This window comes from Oncorhynchus clarkii, chromosome 14 (assembly GCF_045791955.1).
Source record: "Oncorhynchus clarkii lewisi isolate Uvic-CL-2024 chromosome 14, UVic_Ocla_1.0, whole genome shotgun sequence".
Classification (NCBI taxonomy): domain Eukaryota; kingdom Metazoa; phylum Chordata; class Actinopteri; order Salmoniformes; family Salmonidae; genus Oncorhynchus; species Oncorhynchus clarkii.
In genome coordinates, this window is record NC_092160.1 from 10,187,748 (window position 1) to 10,205,152 (window position 17,405).

Sequence of the window (17,405 nt, forward strand, 5' to 3'; positions counted from 1 at the left end):
ATGTTATTTGTCACATGCGGCGTATAAAACAAGTGTAGAATTTACCGTAAAATGCTTATTAGCAAATAGATACAAATAGATACACATTTAATTGTAACAATAAAAAACACAATAAAATAATAATGAGGCTATATAATGAGTACCGGTACCGAGTCAGTGTACTGGGTTAGGATTTTTTATTTTTTTAACGGATGGGTTGAATATTGCTGTCGTGACACATCGGTCGTAGGACCCATCATCTGTAGCCTAAACAGCTATCAGGATTTTTATTTTGGAAAAGAGACTAATTAAGGTATTATGTACAAATAGGTTTAGTTAAATGATTGATTGAAGTACTATGTACACGTATGTAGGATGAGGTAGGTTATGGTTAAGGGTAGTGTTTAGGGTAGGGACACCCCACTGATCCCAAATAGCACTAACCGATAAGGAACTGAATAGGGATGTGGTGAGCAGCCAAAATTAAGGTGAGCAGAAATAACAATCCAAGTAGATACACAGAGTGTACAAAGCATTAGGAACACCTGCTCTTTCCATGACATAGAATGGCCAGGTGAATCCAGGTGAAAGTTTTGATCCCTTATTGATGTCACCTTCAATCAGTGTAAATGAAAGGGAGGAGACAGGTTAAAGAAGAATTTTTAACCCTTGAGACAATTGAGACATGGATTGTGTGGTGTGCCATTCAGAGGGTAAATGGACAAGACAAAATATTTAAGTGCCTTTGAATGGGGTATGGTAGTAGGTTCCAGGCGCACCGGTTTGAGTGTGTCAAGAACTGCAACGCTGCTGGGTTTTCACATCCCCGTGGAACGCTTTCAAGAACTTGTAGAGTCCATGCCCTGAGGGCAAAAGGGATGTGTTCGTTGTCCATAGCTTATGCCTGCCCATACTATAATCCCACCGCCACCATGGGGCACTCTGTTCACAACGTTGACATCAGCAAACCGCTCACCCAAACAATGCCATACACGCTGTGGCATTGTGTTTTGTGACAAAACTTCACATTTTTAGAGTGGCATTTTATTGCCCACAGCACAAGGTGCACCTGTGTATTTGTATTTATTATGGATCCCTATTAGCTGCTGCCAATGCATCAGCTACTCTTCCTGGGGTCCAGCTAAATTAAGGCAGTTTATACAATTTTAAAAACATTACAATACATTCACAACACACTGTGTACCCTCAGGCCCCTACTCCACCACTACCACATATCTACAGTACTAAATAAATGTGTATGTGTATGTGTGTGTGTGTGTGTGTGTGTGTGTGTGTGTCTGTGCATGTGCATGTGCCAATGTTTGTGTTGCTTCACAGTCCCCACTGTTCCATAATGTGTTTTTTATCTGTTTTTTAAATTTAATTTTACTGCTTTCATCAGTTACTTGATGTGGAATAGAGTTCCATGTAGTCATGGCTCTATGTAGTGCTGTGTGCCTCCCATAGTCTGTTTTGGACTTGGGGACTGTGAAGAGAACTCATGTGGCATGTCTTATGCATGAGTGTCCGAGCTGTGTGCCAGTAGTTTAGACAGACAGTGCATTCAACATGTCAATACGTCTCAAAAATAAAAGTAGTGATGAAGTCAATCTCTCCTCCACTTTCAACCAGGTGAGATTGACATTCATATTATTAACATTAGCTCTCTGTGTACATCCAAGGGCCAGCCGTGCTGCCCTGTGCTGAGCCAATTGCAATTTTCCTTTTTTGTGGCACCTAACCACACGACTGAACAGTAGTCAACGTGCGACAAAACTAGGGCCTGTAGGACCTGCCTTGCTGATAGTATTGTTAAGAAGGCAGAGCATTGCTTTATTATACAGTCGTGGCCAAAGGTTTTGAGAATGACACAAATATACATTTTCACAAAGTTTGCTGCCTGCGTTTAGATGTTACTATGGAACATCAAAGGCTTTTGTTGACGATTACATGATGTTCATGCAAAGAGTCAATATTTGCAGTGCTGACCCTTCTTTTTCAAGACCTCTGCAATCCGCCCTGGCATGCTGTCAATTAACTTCTGGGCCACATCCTGACTGATGGCAGCCCATTCTTGCATAATCAATGCTTGGAGTTTGTCAGAATTTGTGGGATTTTGTTTGTCCACCCTCTTGTCCAGCCTCTTGAGGATTGGACACACGTTTTAAATGGTATTAAGGTCTGGGGAGTTTCCTGGCCATGGACCCAAAATATTTATGTTTTGTTCCCCGAGCCACTTAGTTATCACTTTTGCCTTATGGCAAGGTGCTCCATCATGCTGGAAAAGGCGTTGTTCGTCACCAAACTGTTCCTGGATGGTTGGGAGAACTTGCTCTCGGAGGATGTGTTGGTACCATTCTTTATACATGGCTGTGTTCTTAGGCAAAATTGTGATTGAGCCCACTCCCTTGGCTGAGAAGCAACCCCACACATGAATGGTCTCAGGATGCTTTACTGTTGGCATGACACAGGACTGATGGTAGCGCTCACCTTGTCTTCTCCGGACAAGCTTTTTTCCGGAGGCCCCAAACAATCGGAAAGGGTATTCATCAGAGAAAATTACTTTACCCCAGTCTTCAGCAGTCCAATCCCTGTACCTTTTGCAGAATATCAGTCTGTCCCTGATGTTTTTCCTGGAGATAAGTGGCTTCTTTGCTGCCCTTCTTGACACCAGGCCATCCTCCAAAAGTCTTTGCCTCACTGTGCGTGCAGATGCACTCACACCTGCCTTCTGCCATTCCTGAGAAAGCTCTGTACTGGTGGTGCCCCGATCCTGCAGCTGAATCAACTTTAGGGGATGGTCCTGGCGCTTGCTGGACTTTCTTGGGCGCCCTGAAGCCTTCTTCACAACAATTGAACCGCTCTCCTTGAAGTTCTTGATGATCCGATAAATGGTTGACTTAGGTGCAATCTTACTGGCAGCAATATCCTTGCCTGTGAAGCCCAAAGCAATGATGACGGAAAAGAGCTTGTCTGGAGAAGACAAGGTGAGCGCTACCATCAGTCCTGTGTCATGCCAACAGTAAAGCATCCTGAGACCATTCATGTGTGGGGTTGCTTCTCAGCCAAGGGAGTGGGCTCACTCACAATTTTGCCTAAGAACACAGCCATGAATAAAGAATGGTACCAACACATCCTCCGAGAGCAACTTCTCCCAACCATCCAGGAACAGTTTGGTGACGAACAACGCCTTTTCCAGCATGATGGAGCACCTTGCCATAAGGCAAAAGTGGTAACTAAGTGGCTCGGGGAACAAAACATCAATATTTTGGGTCCATGGCCAGGAAACTCCCCAGACCTTAATACCATTTAAAACTTGTGGTCAATCCTCAAGAGGCGGGTGGACAAACAAAATCCCACAAATTCTGACAAACTCCAAGCATTGATTATGCAAGAATGGGCTGCCATCAGTCAGAATGTGGCCCAGAAGATAATTGACAGCATGCCAGGGGGGATTGCAGAGGTCTTGAAAAAGGTATTGAAAAAGACTCTTTGCATGAACATCATGTAATTGTCAACAAAAGCCTTTGACACTTATGAAATGCTTGTAATTATACTTCAGTATTCCATAGTAACATCTGACAAAAATATCTAAAGACACTGAAGCAGCAAACTTTGTGAAAATTAATATTTGTGTCATTCTCAAAACCTTTGGCCACGACTGTATACAGTATATATTATACATGTAGTATATATTTAGTCTTTTTTTTACTGCAACTGCCAACCACAGGAGGACTCAGGAGTCCACTCTCAATGAGTGTAGACTGCCTGCTGCTGCCTGCTGCCACTCTGCTTATCATCAGATGGGGAGAGGAGGTAGGGGCCCACCTGGGTAACTGGAGGGCCCTGCCTTTATTAGGTAACTGATAAAAAAAAATGTAAACTGCATAATAAGCAAATGTGACTACTAGTCAATTATGTGAGTCAGGGCTGGAAGCCAAGAGGCAACAAATATTAAAATAATATTAAAACATTTTTTCCATGGTTTAAAAATAAAATAAACAACCACAGTAACCTTCTCTCACTGTTCAAAATACACCAGTTCATAATTTATCCACAGAGGATCAATAGTGTATAAAAAATTACTGTAGATTGTGATTTCTTAATTCAGCACTGCAGGCAGCGTTTCCCCGGTGATGCGTTGGGCTGACCGCACCACCCTCTAGAGAGCCATGCAGTTGAGGGCGGTGCAGTTTCCATACCAGGTGGTGATGTAACCCATCAAAATGCTCTTAATGGCGCATCTGTAGAAGTTTGTGAGGGTCTTACGGGCCTGCCACATTTTTTCAGCTGCCTGAGGTTGAAGAGACACTGTTGTGCCTTCTTCACCACTGTGTTGTTGTGGTGGAACCATTTATGGTCCTCAGTGATGTGCACGTCAAGGAGCTTTTGACCCTCTCCACTGAAACCCCGTCAATGTGGATGGGGGTGTGCTCCCTCTTTTGTCTCTTGGCGCTCCTTGTTTTTTTTTACGTTGAGGGAGAGCTTATTTTCCCGGTACTACTCCGTCAGGGCACTAACCTCCTACCTGTAGGCTGTCTCATTGTTCTTTGTAATCAGGCCTACCACTGTCGTGTTGTCAGCAAACTTGATGATTGAATTGGAGTCATACGTAGCCATGGGTGAATAGGGAGTACAGGAGGGGGCCGAGCACACACCCCTGTGGGGCCCCCGTGTTGCGGATCAGCGTGGTGGAGATGTTGTTGCCTACCCTCATCACCTGGGGTCGGCCCCTTAGGAAGTCTAGGACCCAGTTGCACAGGGATGAGTTCAGACACAGGGCCCTGAGCTTAGTGACAATCTTGTATGGCACTATGGTATTGAAAGCAGAGCTGTAGTCATTGAACAGCATTCTCACATAGGTATCCCTTTTGTCCAGGTGGGATAGGGCAGTGTGCAGTGCAATGGTGATTGCGTCATCCATGGATCTGTTGGGGCAGTATGCACATTTTTGTGGGTCTAGGGTGTTGGGCAAAGTGCAGGTTTGAGGTTTTATTTATTTGCACCGAAGAAAATAAGTGAAAGACAAAACAGTACAGATAAAAAACAACTGATAAAAACGGTGTGCAGGTGAAGTTGGAAGCTCAAAAGGGCTTATATGAAAACCACAACACAAATATAAGTATTAAAAAAGTTTGTTCAATCAGTTAAAAAAAACATATTAATTATAATTGTGCATGATATACTCGGTATGCAAGAAAAAACTACATGGAGGGGATTATTGGGTAGTTTGGTTTATCAGGCTCACCCCAAGTCTTCACTTGAAGTTATTGAGGGATGATGAGGTTTTGGCAATGTGAAGATAATAATTCCAGAGTATGGTACCTCTGTATCTGATAGAGAATTGGACTATGTGGGGATATAGATGTAATATAGATGGATTTCAGAATTAACCTGGAAGAATCAATTGAAGGGTTTAGGTAAACTGTCTGGGAGGTATGAGTATTTGTAGATGACAGTGCATAATTGGCATACATTAATGTCGTAAATAGACAAGATATTGAGTTTCTTAAACCAATGTGCAGATGTACCCAGGTAATTAGAGGAGGTGGCTAGTCTTGCACATTTATTTTGTATGATGAGTCATTTGTGTAGGTAGGAGGCATATGTACTAGCACAGATAATATCACAGTAAATGAGATATGGGTAAGTAGAGTTAGGAAGCAATCATGATGAACCAAACCACTAATCTTGATGATGATACCAACCTAATTCATCACTTTACTGCAGTCAAACTGAATAAGATCTTTCCAGGATAGCTTTTCATCAATTAGAATTCAGAGGAATCTAGTGGATTTCACTTGTCCATTTCATTTCCACCAATTGAGATTCTGGCTATTTATTTTTATTTTTTTGAATATTTTGTATTCTTACTAGAGAATACAATAAAGTTGGATTTTTTTTTTACTTTTAAAAATAATTTGTTTATCTGGAATCAATTGGAAAATTTGGCCATACCTGAGTTGGCTTCAGAAATGAGTCAATCAAAATTATTGTGTGATAAAATCAAATTGCTATCATCAGCAAAGAGAATGGGAAGTATGGTAGAAGACACAGCAGCAAGGTCATTGATATACTGTAGAATAGGAATAACAAAGTGATATGGTCCTTGACTAGCCTCTCAAAGCACTTCATGATTACAGAGGTGAGTGCTACGGGACCATAGTCATTTAGTTCAGTTACCTTAGCTTGTTTGGGTACAGGAACAATGGTGGACATCTTGACGCACATAGGGACAACATACTGGGTTATTGAGAGGTGGAATATGTCCATACATTCCATCCAGCTGGTCTACGCATGCACTAAGGATGAAGATCGGCAGCCTTGCAAGTGTTAAAACGCTTAAAAATTCTACTTATGTCAACAACCAAGATCGGGAGCCCACATCTCTAGTTTATCGTTTTGCTTGAATCTCAAATTGTCAGTTAGGCTGAATTAACTTTTTCTATGATTGATTTTTTTTTACTAAACTATTTTATAAATGAAATAAAATGTAAACGTTTTAGAGCTAAAAAATAAAATCAACTGTTCTTTCTAATTTCCAATGAAAACTTTTAGTGCAATTCTATTTTACACCCACAAGATGGTGTCTGATACTGGAGCAATGAATAGCCTATCAACGTATCCTGTGTATACTCTGATCCATAATCCAGTATATTGAGAGGACTATGTAGGGTAATAAAGATGTAATGAGGATAATAAACTCTTAACAATTGATTTTCATATAATAGTCTTGACATAGCCTACATAAAATGCAATTACCGATAAAGCCTAATCCCAGACAAGACTACAACAGGTAAAAGTTACATATTAATCAGAGATGATTGTTGGATGATGCGATGTAAACATCAATCAAAACAAACTGAACATAACTGCAGGACCAAGACATTATGTAGCGCACTGCATACGTCAGAAGATTTTTCAGCCTCCTGTATCATCGTATGCGAGAGATCTTTTGAATAGGGGGTATCGTTTACATTCTATATCCATCATCGTCCTTTGGTCACCGGCGGTCAGGGCCTCACTGAAGAAAGTCTTTGTTGCTGCTACCACTCCTTTTACTAAGACTTTATTGTTGGGTCAAATGAAAGACGGCAAGCTGCGTGTGTAGAACTGGCCAGGCCCTCTTATTGTGTTTTGTCGGCTACAACAGATTCTAAAATAAAACGTCTTAAAACCTCACCTCTTTCAGCACTCCGCTTCCAGCAATTGTTCCTGCCTGAGTCTTATCTAGCTTCCCTCCCAATCCAAGGAGAATGTGCCCTCACTGCCCTGCTCACTGAAGACTCACTCTATCATATGAGTGAAAGCACTATACATAAACTGCAGGCATGCTAGGTGGAACACGACAGGCACATGACCAGTCACAAACTGATGTCTCGTGCTCAGGATGTTGAAACAAAAGGTAAATGGTGTGATAAAGATAGTTTCATCATATTATGAAGTCAGTTACTTACAAAGTGTATATCCTGCCCTCATTCCGTCTTCATTCTTTACAGTCAGTGAGATGTCGCTGTTTAGGCCTCCTCGGCACTGAGTTGATTTCTCAGGTATTCTTTCAACCTTTTTTTATTGACACATTTAAAAACGAAAAAGTAAACAAAAGTTACTTCAGGCCAGGGTGTTCATCTCATCAATTCTTGATGAATGATTGACTTCATGTGTGTCAGTAAAAGTGATTTATCATGCATTTCTGGGCATATTATTCACCTTCAATAATCTGGTGTCAGGTTTATGATGAATTCCTCGTATCTAGTTAAGTCATCATGGTTTATGATGTGCAGAATGAATCGCACACACTTGCACAGACTACAAGCCGAGCTTGATCAATTATTTCCCATGTTCTCAAGAAGAATGATGTGGAAGAATGGTGTTCTCCACAGACCGCAGAGTGAGTAGTGGGCCTCACCTATCAGTTGTCCAGGGGCCATTAGGGAACACATGCAGCCCAGTTTGGATCTGCGGTACTGTGCTGCTGGTGCTCAACTAAGAATGGTAGGTCATGCAGGTCTTGCATTGTGATGGACAGAAAGGTGAGGCAGGATATTCTTATTTACAGTACCTGACACAGATAGCTGCCAATATAATTTGTTGAAGGAAAACAGTCGGCTGCACATCCACACACCATGGGGTGCTGCTTGGGAACAGTGGACTCACGCCACGCACAGAGGATTATTTACATTTGATATAAAAAGCTGTATATCCTGTTTCCAAAGTTAAAAATAAATCCAACAAATATTTATTCTAAGAATTCGAACCGATATTTCCCCTTTGAAAAACCCCACCTCATGCTGGTTTCCCCAGACCAGATCATCTCTATTTTTAGACACTAGGTTTACTATTTTTAATTGATCAAGGTCAAGTAGGCTGTTTTGCATTCTCTTCATGCAACGTTGTGACTTGTATTGGGCAATGAAGGGCTGTGCAAATAGTTAAATTGTGAAACAGTGAATTCAAGAATTGAAATGTAGTATAATGTTGATGTTGCACTAAATGGGTAAATGATGTTTGACTGATTCATTTAAAATCTTTATTTTCCTGTCAGTGAAGTCTTGGGAAAAAAATTCAAGTAATTCAAAACCTTAAGCGATAAAACTGTTTGATGTAGCAAAGATGGTGCCAATACCGTCATCAATACATATTAAATATAATGTAGGCTATTTGCATGTCATATTAGTGAAATTAAAATGCAGAAAGTGTTTCTAGAACTGAAAACTGTCACAGCAGTTTGTCCTGAACAAGTGACGTTGCATACTTCCTTTGTTTTTCAGTATAAAGACACAAACGGCCATGCACTGCAAGCAGTGCTGAGTACGAGTACCGAAGCGGATGAGACATTCTTTCAGACAGTTGCGCATTAATTAGTCTGCACTACGTTGTTCAGAGGATGTATGGTTGATTTTTCTCTGTGTTTTGTTTATTTAAAATGTGGAGCTTTTTGTTATCGTGTACAGAATATTTTAGGAATCGGGTACTTTGTGGCAACGCTTGTTAAAATTCAATCTAATCAGTTCCAAGGAAGGAGGGATACTGTCGCGCTGGTCGCACCTGCCCTCGGGGACTGCTCTCATCTGTCTCTTCAACTGGAACCAAAACTGCGCTGGGGAGCTGTCCTGCAAAACAAGCTATGGGATACAAGGAAAACTGCTGAGTTTCTTACATTTTGATCTAAGGATTGTTGGGATTAAAAACGAAAGGGAATTTGTCACTTTTGGACTATTAGCCCTAGCTGCGAATTTTCTCCGTTTTCATCCTCAGCCAACACTTTTGGCTCTTCCTTGGGATTGATTTTATTGAAGTAGGGCTATCATCTGTGGTCGACAGAATGGCCCCGCTCGACTGCGCGAAACTGTCAGTTCTCCTTCATTTGATCACATATATCACCGGTAAGAATTATTCCATATTTGTCCAGAGATGGTTTATCCAAAAGTATTATTTGGTTATGCGAGCTGGACCTCAGTATAATTTCGTTACTTAATGCCACCACATTTGATGATTTATTACCCTGTCAAATATGAATAATTGAAGATTGATTTTCACGTTTAGTCTGTCATTTTGCTGGTATGCAGCCTATTAATAAGTAGATTGTATTTTTTTATTCAAGAGTTTGAAGACACAAACTCATTTTATTTTGGAATGGACACATTACGACATAGGTTTATGAGGTGATCATTATCAAGGATAATCCTGTTTAAATCATGACCATATCACACAATCCAACTAAGTTAAATTGAAAATGCCCCTGTTCTTTCTTGGAATTAAAATTCCATGTCGTTGAAATGCAGTTTTTATGGTAATTGAAGTTAATTTAAAGGTTGAGGTTCTGCCAATTAGGAATCCATACAGGTATGGACATTGCAGTTCATCTTGTCACCAGTAGATGTCACTTTCAATTGAAGTGAGGATTTTGCCTAATTGAGTACCGGCTACTGTGGTGTTTTACCTTAGTGAGTTTATGACCTATACCTATGACTTTATTATCACCTATACCTTTCACCTATTACCTCATTAGTTGACTGTTCTCAGTTAATCTCAAATGAGTTCATTCAGATTGGTCGTTTTTGTGTAAAATGTACTGGATATTGGTGAAATTATGTCTGATGTGTTACAGAAAACTCGGCCCCTGGAGGAGGAGAAATCAATTTGAAAACAAAACCAGTGTTTAAGTTATGGTGAAAATATGTGTTCTAGCATTGTTATCATGTGGATCTCCTGAGTCAAAGGTTGTTCAACATCTTGAGAATAGAATGTATGTTTCACAAAGCAAGCCACATTGTTATAACTTGGCAGCCCCAGGATCTTGATGCCTCTCCACGTAAACAAAATGGAGCAGAAAAGGTGGATGTTTCTCTAGATTGTGTCTTTCCCGGTGTGCTACACAGATATGTCTTCCTCCCTGTGTCCAAATAAACATGACATCCAAGCAGAGGAAATACTGCCCCCATCTATCTCCTCCATCCCCTGCTACTTTTTTAGTGTCTAGCTTTGTCTACAATGTTTCCAAATAGATTTCCTTCACTGTCCACAAGCGGAGCGTGGGAAAGACACAAGGAGGAAGCGGATGGAGGGGCAGGAGGCACCCTGGTATTGTTCTGGCCAGTAGAAGTCACGGAAACGTGACACGCTACCTGAGAAAATATTCCTTCCCGGAGCTCCTTACGCTCACAGGACAATGGGGAGGAGGAAAGACAATGGGGAGGAGGAAAGGAAGACCATTTCTGCATGGTGATTGGCTGTATGGTAGGGCCATTAATAGTAAATGGGGTCTAAAGACAGGGATGAGGAGAGTTTTGGTCAGATGGACAGGTACATTACCACAGAGATGGGGGTGGGGTCCACTACAAATAATCTGGAATAAACCCAACTAACCCAATTTATTGTGCTGGTGATGTGACTTTGTTTAGTATTGGAAGTCATTGAGATTGTTGGTGGATTTGTAAGGCACTGCTAGAGATAAGTGACATAAGAGGCGTTGATTATAGATGCTTGAAATTGGTAAATCCTCTTTCCTATCGCCAAAAGCGAGCACTAATATTAATATATTGTATTTGTTACCCAACTCTCTCCAGATCAAAGCGGACCCTTATTAGGCCTTACCTGTCAACACCATTTAGCCATTACATACCTGTCAACCCCATTTAACCATTACATACCTGTCAACACCATTTAGCCATTACATACCTGTCAACCCCATTTAACCATTGCATACCTGTCAACCCCATTTAACCATTACATACCTGTCAACCCCATTTAACCATTACATACCTGTCAACCCCATTTAACCATTGCATACCTGTCAACCCCATTTAACCATTACATACCTGTCAACCCCATTTAACCATTGCATACCTGTCAACCCCATTTAACCATTGCATTCCTGTCAACCCCATTTAACTGTTACATTCCTTATGACTCGTTCAATGATAGAGAGGTCAAGTAAAAATGATTAGCACATATTCTACTCTGAGTGGTATGTGTGACTGCTTTTGATTTAGCGCAAGGCATGAGTCCAGCGCTACTCTCCTCCTCAGCCCGCTGGCACTATCTGAAGCCTGATGGCTCTGACAGCCGGAGAGTTCTTTCCTGCAGCATCTCTTTGCTCGGGACCATGAAAACAGATCTTTATTTGATGTAACTGTCTTGTGTTCAGATAATACAAGTTCTCCCTCCACCAGTACAGTGATAGGGTGTGTGCACTACGCAGTAAAGTTGGTCTATTTTGTCTATTACCGTGGCTATTTCTCGTGGGATAATATCATCTCTCTTGGGATTGTTGCCTATCATCACATTGACGGGAACAGAACGTTCAGATGGGAACTATCTCAATCACCTTCAGAAATTATGCTTGACACTGCCCATCTGCTGGAAGGTCAGACCCAGAGCAGGGTTGTGGTTGGGAAACTACAACAGATTCAGATGAGTCAGGGAGTTTATGGCATGGTTTTGACACCCACGCCACAGTTAATGGAGACCTAGAGGACAGTAGGGTTTCGCTGACCATAAGTCATTGACTGAATCACACAAAATTAGATGAGGGAAGGGGAAGTGGTGAGAAAACTCTTCAAACCAAAATGGGATCTAAGTTTCTTCATTTTCAGCCACAAAACCACAAATCCTAAATAAAATCAAAGTCTTTGCCGATCCATTTCAGCCGCTTAGTTAAAGGGAATAACTGAGACGATCAAATGTAACATTATCCAACCATGCACTTCATTGGCCTCACATCTCCCTTAACTTTGTTTCCAATTCAAACAACCTGTTCCAAAAGTCAGCCCATAGTGTCAAATGGAAACTCAATGGTCCCGTGTGCCTTTTGAAGCTGTTTCTCTGGGTTAAGGAGTATGATGTTCCAGTTAAGTTGATTTTTAAAATATTTTTTTCTCCCCTCTGTGGGCACTTGAGATGGCCAATGGGAGTGATAGGGAGAGGTCATCTAAGTTCAAAGGGAGCTCATCCCTCACCAACGGTATGTCCGTGTCATGCAGCCTACACACACACACACACACACACACACACACACACACACACACACACACACACACACACACACACACACACACACACATACACATACACATACACATACACATACACACACATCCACATACACACACACACACCAAGCATCTCTGTTTCTCTCTGACGGGCTAGACTGCTGCCAACATATCCACCAATGTGGTGTTATTCCAAGGTGAAATATTAACTCAGCTGTTGGTGTTGGCAGGTTTCCTTAGCTCTCGTACCTCTCTTGTACATGATGGATTCTTGGATTGGGAGACTTCTAACTGCACAGCAGAAGCACTTCAGTTGAATCTGGACATTTTACATTCAGGGATCAGTTGTTATCGCTGTTATTAACAGTGATGAGAGCAGCATCCCCCTCTATAAGACATATATCTTTCTTGCTGAGCCGGCAATATATTTTATATTAACCCCTTCATGTGATTTAAATTTCAAGGACCTTCTGTCCACCAGCCAGTTGTAATCTCACATGTTATGGAACAAGAATCCTCCTGGCTTACACATTGGAAGAGCTCGTAGGAATCTCGTTATACAGGATATTCCTATAGTTAGCCACATTTTATTCTGTATTACCAGGAAAAGCTGACTGGCCACCCATTGTCCTTTATTCTGCCATTTTAAAGGAGATGCAGGGACATTCTGTCTCCAAGAGGTAGTCTACGGGCTAATAAAAAAATAATTCTCTTTTACTGTTGTCTTAACTATACTGTTGACAAAGTGCAGTGATTTCTGAAGGACCCATATTGTTGACAAAGTGCAGTGGTTTCTGAAGGACCCGTATTGTTGACAAAGTGCAGTGATTTCTGAAGGACCCATATTGTTGACAAAGTGCAGTGGTTTCTAAAGGACCCGTATTGTTGACAAAGTGCAGTGGTTTCTGAAGGACCCATATTTTTGCCAAAGTGCAGTGATTTCTGAAGGACCCGTATTGTTGACAAAGTGCTGTGATTTCTGAAGGACCCGTATTGTTGACAAAGTGCAGTGATTTCTGAAAGACCCGTATTGTTGGCAATGTGCAGTGATTTCTGAAGGACCCAGTGTGAGAGTGTATTCTCAACACACAAGGAGAAACTCTTAACTGCACAGAAAGAGCAGTAGTAGTAGCAACTTCTTATTTTGGCAGGGGGTCCCAACTCTTGTCAATGTTTTCAGCTCTTTGTTGTAAATCTGCCACCAGAGCATAGCAAATCTTGTGAGTTTGTCTTTCTGTGTGTTTGTTCTGACACACTCAACCTAAAGACAACTCACAAAATACCACTGGCTCAGAACAACATCACAGTGGGATGGCTGTATCGTCACGCCATGAGGCAATGAATATAACAGTGCAAGACAGGTTAACCCCAATGTAACCCCACAATCCATTATAGCCCACCAACTGTGAGCCAGTAAAGCCTTGAAATTAATAATGGAATATTTTAAGTTCCTTGTTTGGGAAATTTGCAGTAGTGTTAAAGCCAGTTGCTTAAACTAAATATATTGTGACAAATGTGTGGAAATGTTATAATGTGCTATTGAGGTAAAAATGGTGGCCCAGTGCGGTACAGGAAGCCAGTGATCATGTCGGTGGAAACTGATTGACTATAGCTGGCTACTGTTATGCTACTCTGCTGTATCCATGGACACACTGCAGCGAATATGACTCACAAGTCTCTGACCTTTCTCTTTCATAAAGGAGTGTGTCCCCCCCACCATCCTCTCTCTGCCCTTTGTTCCCCATGTTGGACTTACAAAGACATGGAGTGGCAAGGTTAAACGAGGGAGTCATTATTCCGCATTGTTGTTTTTGCCTTGAAAACCCCAAAAATATATCCTCTCACTCTCACTCCAGAGACTGCCTTACTGGTAGATGGTAGGACGGGAAGCACGGGAAGCACACAGAGACATGAGGGAATTCCATACATTATTCCCAGCACTTTAAAGAGGAAGAGAGAGAGAACGAGAGAGTGAGAGTCTGAATGTGGCAGTAGCCAGGCAGTCCAGGCTAGTTGCCAACAGCTCGTGTGTATTAGTGCGTAATAAAACCCCATTATTATGGTATGAGATGACTGTGTTTGGGAGGAAATCCCCAGTTCAAACCCTTAAGCGGCATCATATTGGGTTCAGCAGCAGTTTCTTACCTAAAGGATTTAACATCAAATCAAAGTGTATTTGTCACATGCTTGGTAAATAACAGGTGTAGACTAACAGTGAAATGCTTACTGACGGGTCCTTCCCAACAATGCAGAGAGAAAAATTTAAATAATAGACAACAATAACACAAGGAATAAATAGAAATGTAATAACACCAGGAATACATAGAAATGTAATAACACCAGGAATAAATAGAAATGTAATAACACCAGGAATAAATAGAAATGTAATAACACCAGGAATAAATAGAAATGTAATAACACCAGGAATAAATAGAAATGTAATAACACCAGGAATAAATAGAAATGTAATAACACCAGGAATAAATAGAAATGTAATAACACCAGGAATAAATAGAAATGTAATAACACCAGGAATAAATAGAAATGTAATAACACCAGGAATAAATAGAAATGTAATAACACCAGGAATAAATAGAAATGTAATAACACCAGGAATAAATAGAAATGTAATAACACCAGGAATACATAGAAATGTAATGACACCAGGAATGAATACACAATGAGAAATGATAACTTGGCTATAAACCCAGGGTACCAGTACCGAGTCGATTAGCACGGGTAGGGTACAAGGTAATTGAGGAAGATATGTAAATATTGGTAGAGATGAAGTGGCTAGGCAACGGGATAGATAATAAACAGTAACAGCAGTGTAAGTGAAGAGTCAAAAGAGATTAGTGCAATAAGGGTCAATGCAATATTCCAGGTAGCTGTTGGTTAACTATTTAACTAACTATTTAGCAGTCTTATGGCTTGGGGGTAGAAGCTGTTCAGCATCCTGTTGGTTCCAGACTTGGTGCATCGGTATCGCTTGCAGTGCTGTAGCAGAGAGAACAGTCTATGACTTGGGTGACTGGTATAGAGGTCCTGGATCGCATGGAGTGCCAGTTGCCATACCAAGCGGTGACGCAGCCAATCGAGATGCTCTCAATGGTGCAGCTATAGAACCTTTTGAGGATCTGAGAGCCCATGTCAAATCTTTTTAGCCTCCTGATGTGGAAGAGGTGTTGTTGTGCCCTCTTCGTGACTGTGTTGATGTGTTTGGACCATGATAGATCTTTAGTGATGTGGACACCGAAGAACTTGAAGCCCTCAACCCGCTCCACTACAGCTCCGTCGATGTGAATGGGGGCGTGTTTGGCCCTCCATTTCCTGTAGTCCACAATCAGCTCCTTTGTCTTGCTGACGTTGAGGGAGAGGTTGTTGTCCTGGCACCACACTGCCAGGTCTCTGACCTCCTCCCTGTAGGCTGTCTCATCGTCATCGGTGATCAGGCCTACCATCACCATCAATACAGGTAATGAGTGGAGAACAGGAAGGCTTCTTAAAGAAAAACTAACAGGTCTGTGAGAGACGGAATTCTTACTGGTTGGTAGGTGATCAAATACTTATGTCATGCAATAAAATGCAAATTAATTACTTGAAAATCATACAATGTGATTTTCTGGATTTTTGTTTTAGATTCCATCTCTCACAGTTGAAGTGTACCTATTGATACAAATTACAGACCTCTACATGCTTTGTAAGTAGGAAAACCTGCAAAATCGGCAGTGTATCAAATACTTGTTCTCCCCACTGTATTTACTTGAGTCATTTTCTATTAATGTATCTTTACTTTTACTCAAGAATGACAATTGAGTACTTTTTCCACCACTGCCCAGGGTTCTTATCTTAATTATGAGATTGAAAGGCACAATGGTGTTGAACGCTGAGTTGTAGTCAATGAACAGCTCATGAGATAGTATTTCGATTACACAAGTGTCTGGCAGAAAACAGCTGAAATGGTTTTGGGTGTTTTAAAGAGCACACTGATTTCCATGGGGACTAGACACAAAAATAGGATTTGGATTAGTTTAAAAACAGTCAATTTGTCATTGTTTGGAGGCCCCTTGTTCTCTGACTAAATTTTTGCTTTCCGTTTAGCTTGACCCCAAACACGTCCAAATAGAGCTTGGAATCCCAACCTTTTAGAAGCAAAAGCAAAAGTCTTTCTTGGAAGTGTAACTACCACACGTGTTTTCAAAACACAATGTCCTGTTCTTTGTTGTTTCCCCAGCTCTGCACAGAGGGAGGCTAGGAACTTATGAATGGAGGTCCCAGAGTAACACTACCAATGTCAACTGCTGTTTGAAAACTGTCATAAGAGCCCAACGCCAACATGCACTAAGCTAAATATGGCAACCCAGAGAGGCATCGGATAGTGGTTGCTCTCTCTCTGTTTTTTGTTGGTTCCATGCCTGTCCTCTTCTTTTATGGCTCCTAATGAGAACCAGGTCTTAGACCCTCTGAACTGAACCACCACAACAAGCACAATTTCTGGATTCTTCAGGCGTTCCGTTGGAGGAATGCGGCACACAGCTGTTCGGTGGGGGCGGGGGGACACGGCGGGTGGCTTGATGAGGGGTCTTTTTAAGTGGGAACCATCCATCTGTAGTTTGTTGCAGAGCAGAGGGAACTGCCTGTTTTAGGAGAAGAGTTTCCCTCCAGTGAGTGGTGAGGTCAGGTTGTAGTATGTAGTATGTAGTGTGTGTGTGTGTGTGTGTGTGTGTGTGTGTGTGTGTGTGTGTGTGTGTGTGTGTGTGTGTGTGTGTGTGTGTGTGTGTGTGTGTGTGTGTGAAAGAGAGAGAGAGAGACACTTTGTGCGTACAGTATGTAAAAGCAAGTGGATCAAAGTGGTGGAGTGGTAGAGTTTTTGAATGAGAGTCAAGTTCAATTACAACCAAACGATAATACTGTAACATAGCATCAGCAGTA

The 17,405-nt window shown here is 41.4% G+C and overlaps 1 protein-coding gene across 1 annotated transcript in view; it reads left to right on the forward strand.

The window, feature by feature from the left end:
• Positions 1 to 8,782: 8,782 nt before the first annotated feature.
• LOC139366241 (vascular endothelial growth factor receptor kdr-like) overlaps positions 8,783 to 17,405 on the forward strand; it is a 77,870-nt gene continuing 69,247 nt past the window's right edge. The window contains exon 1 of the mRNA XM_071103507.1: positions 8,783 to 9,365. Within this exon, the coding sequence (XP_070959608.1) occupies positions 9,305 to 9,365 (61 nt within the window). The 5' untranslated portion in view covers positions 8,783 to 9,304. The remainder of the gene's footprint in view (positions 9,366 to 17,405) is intronic.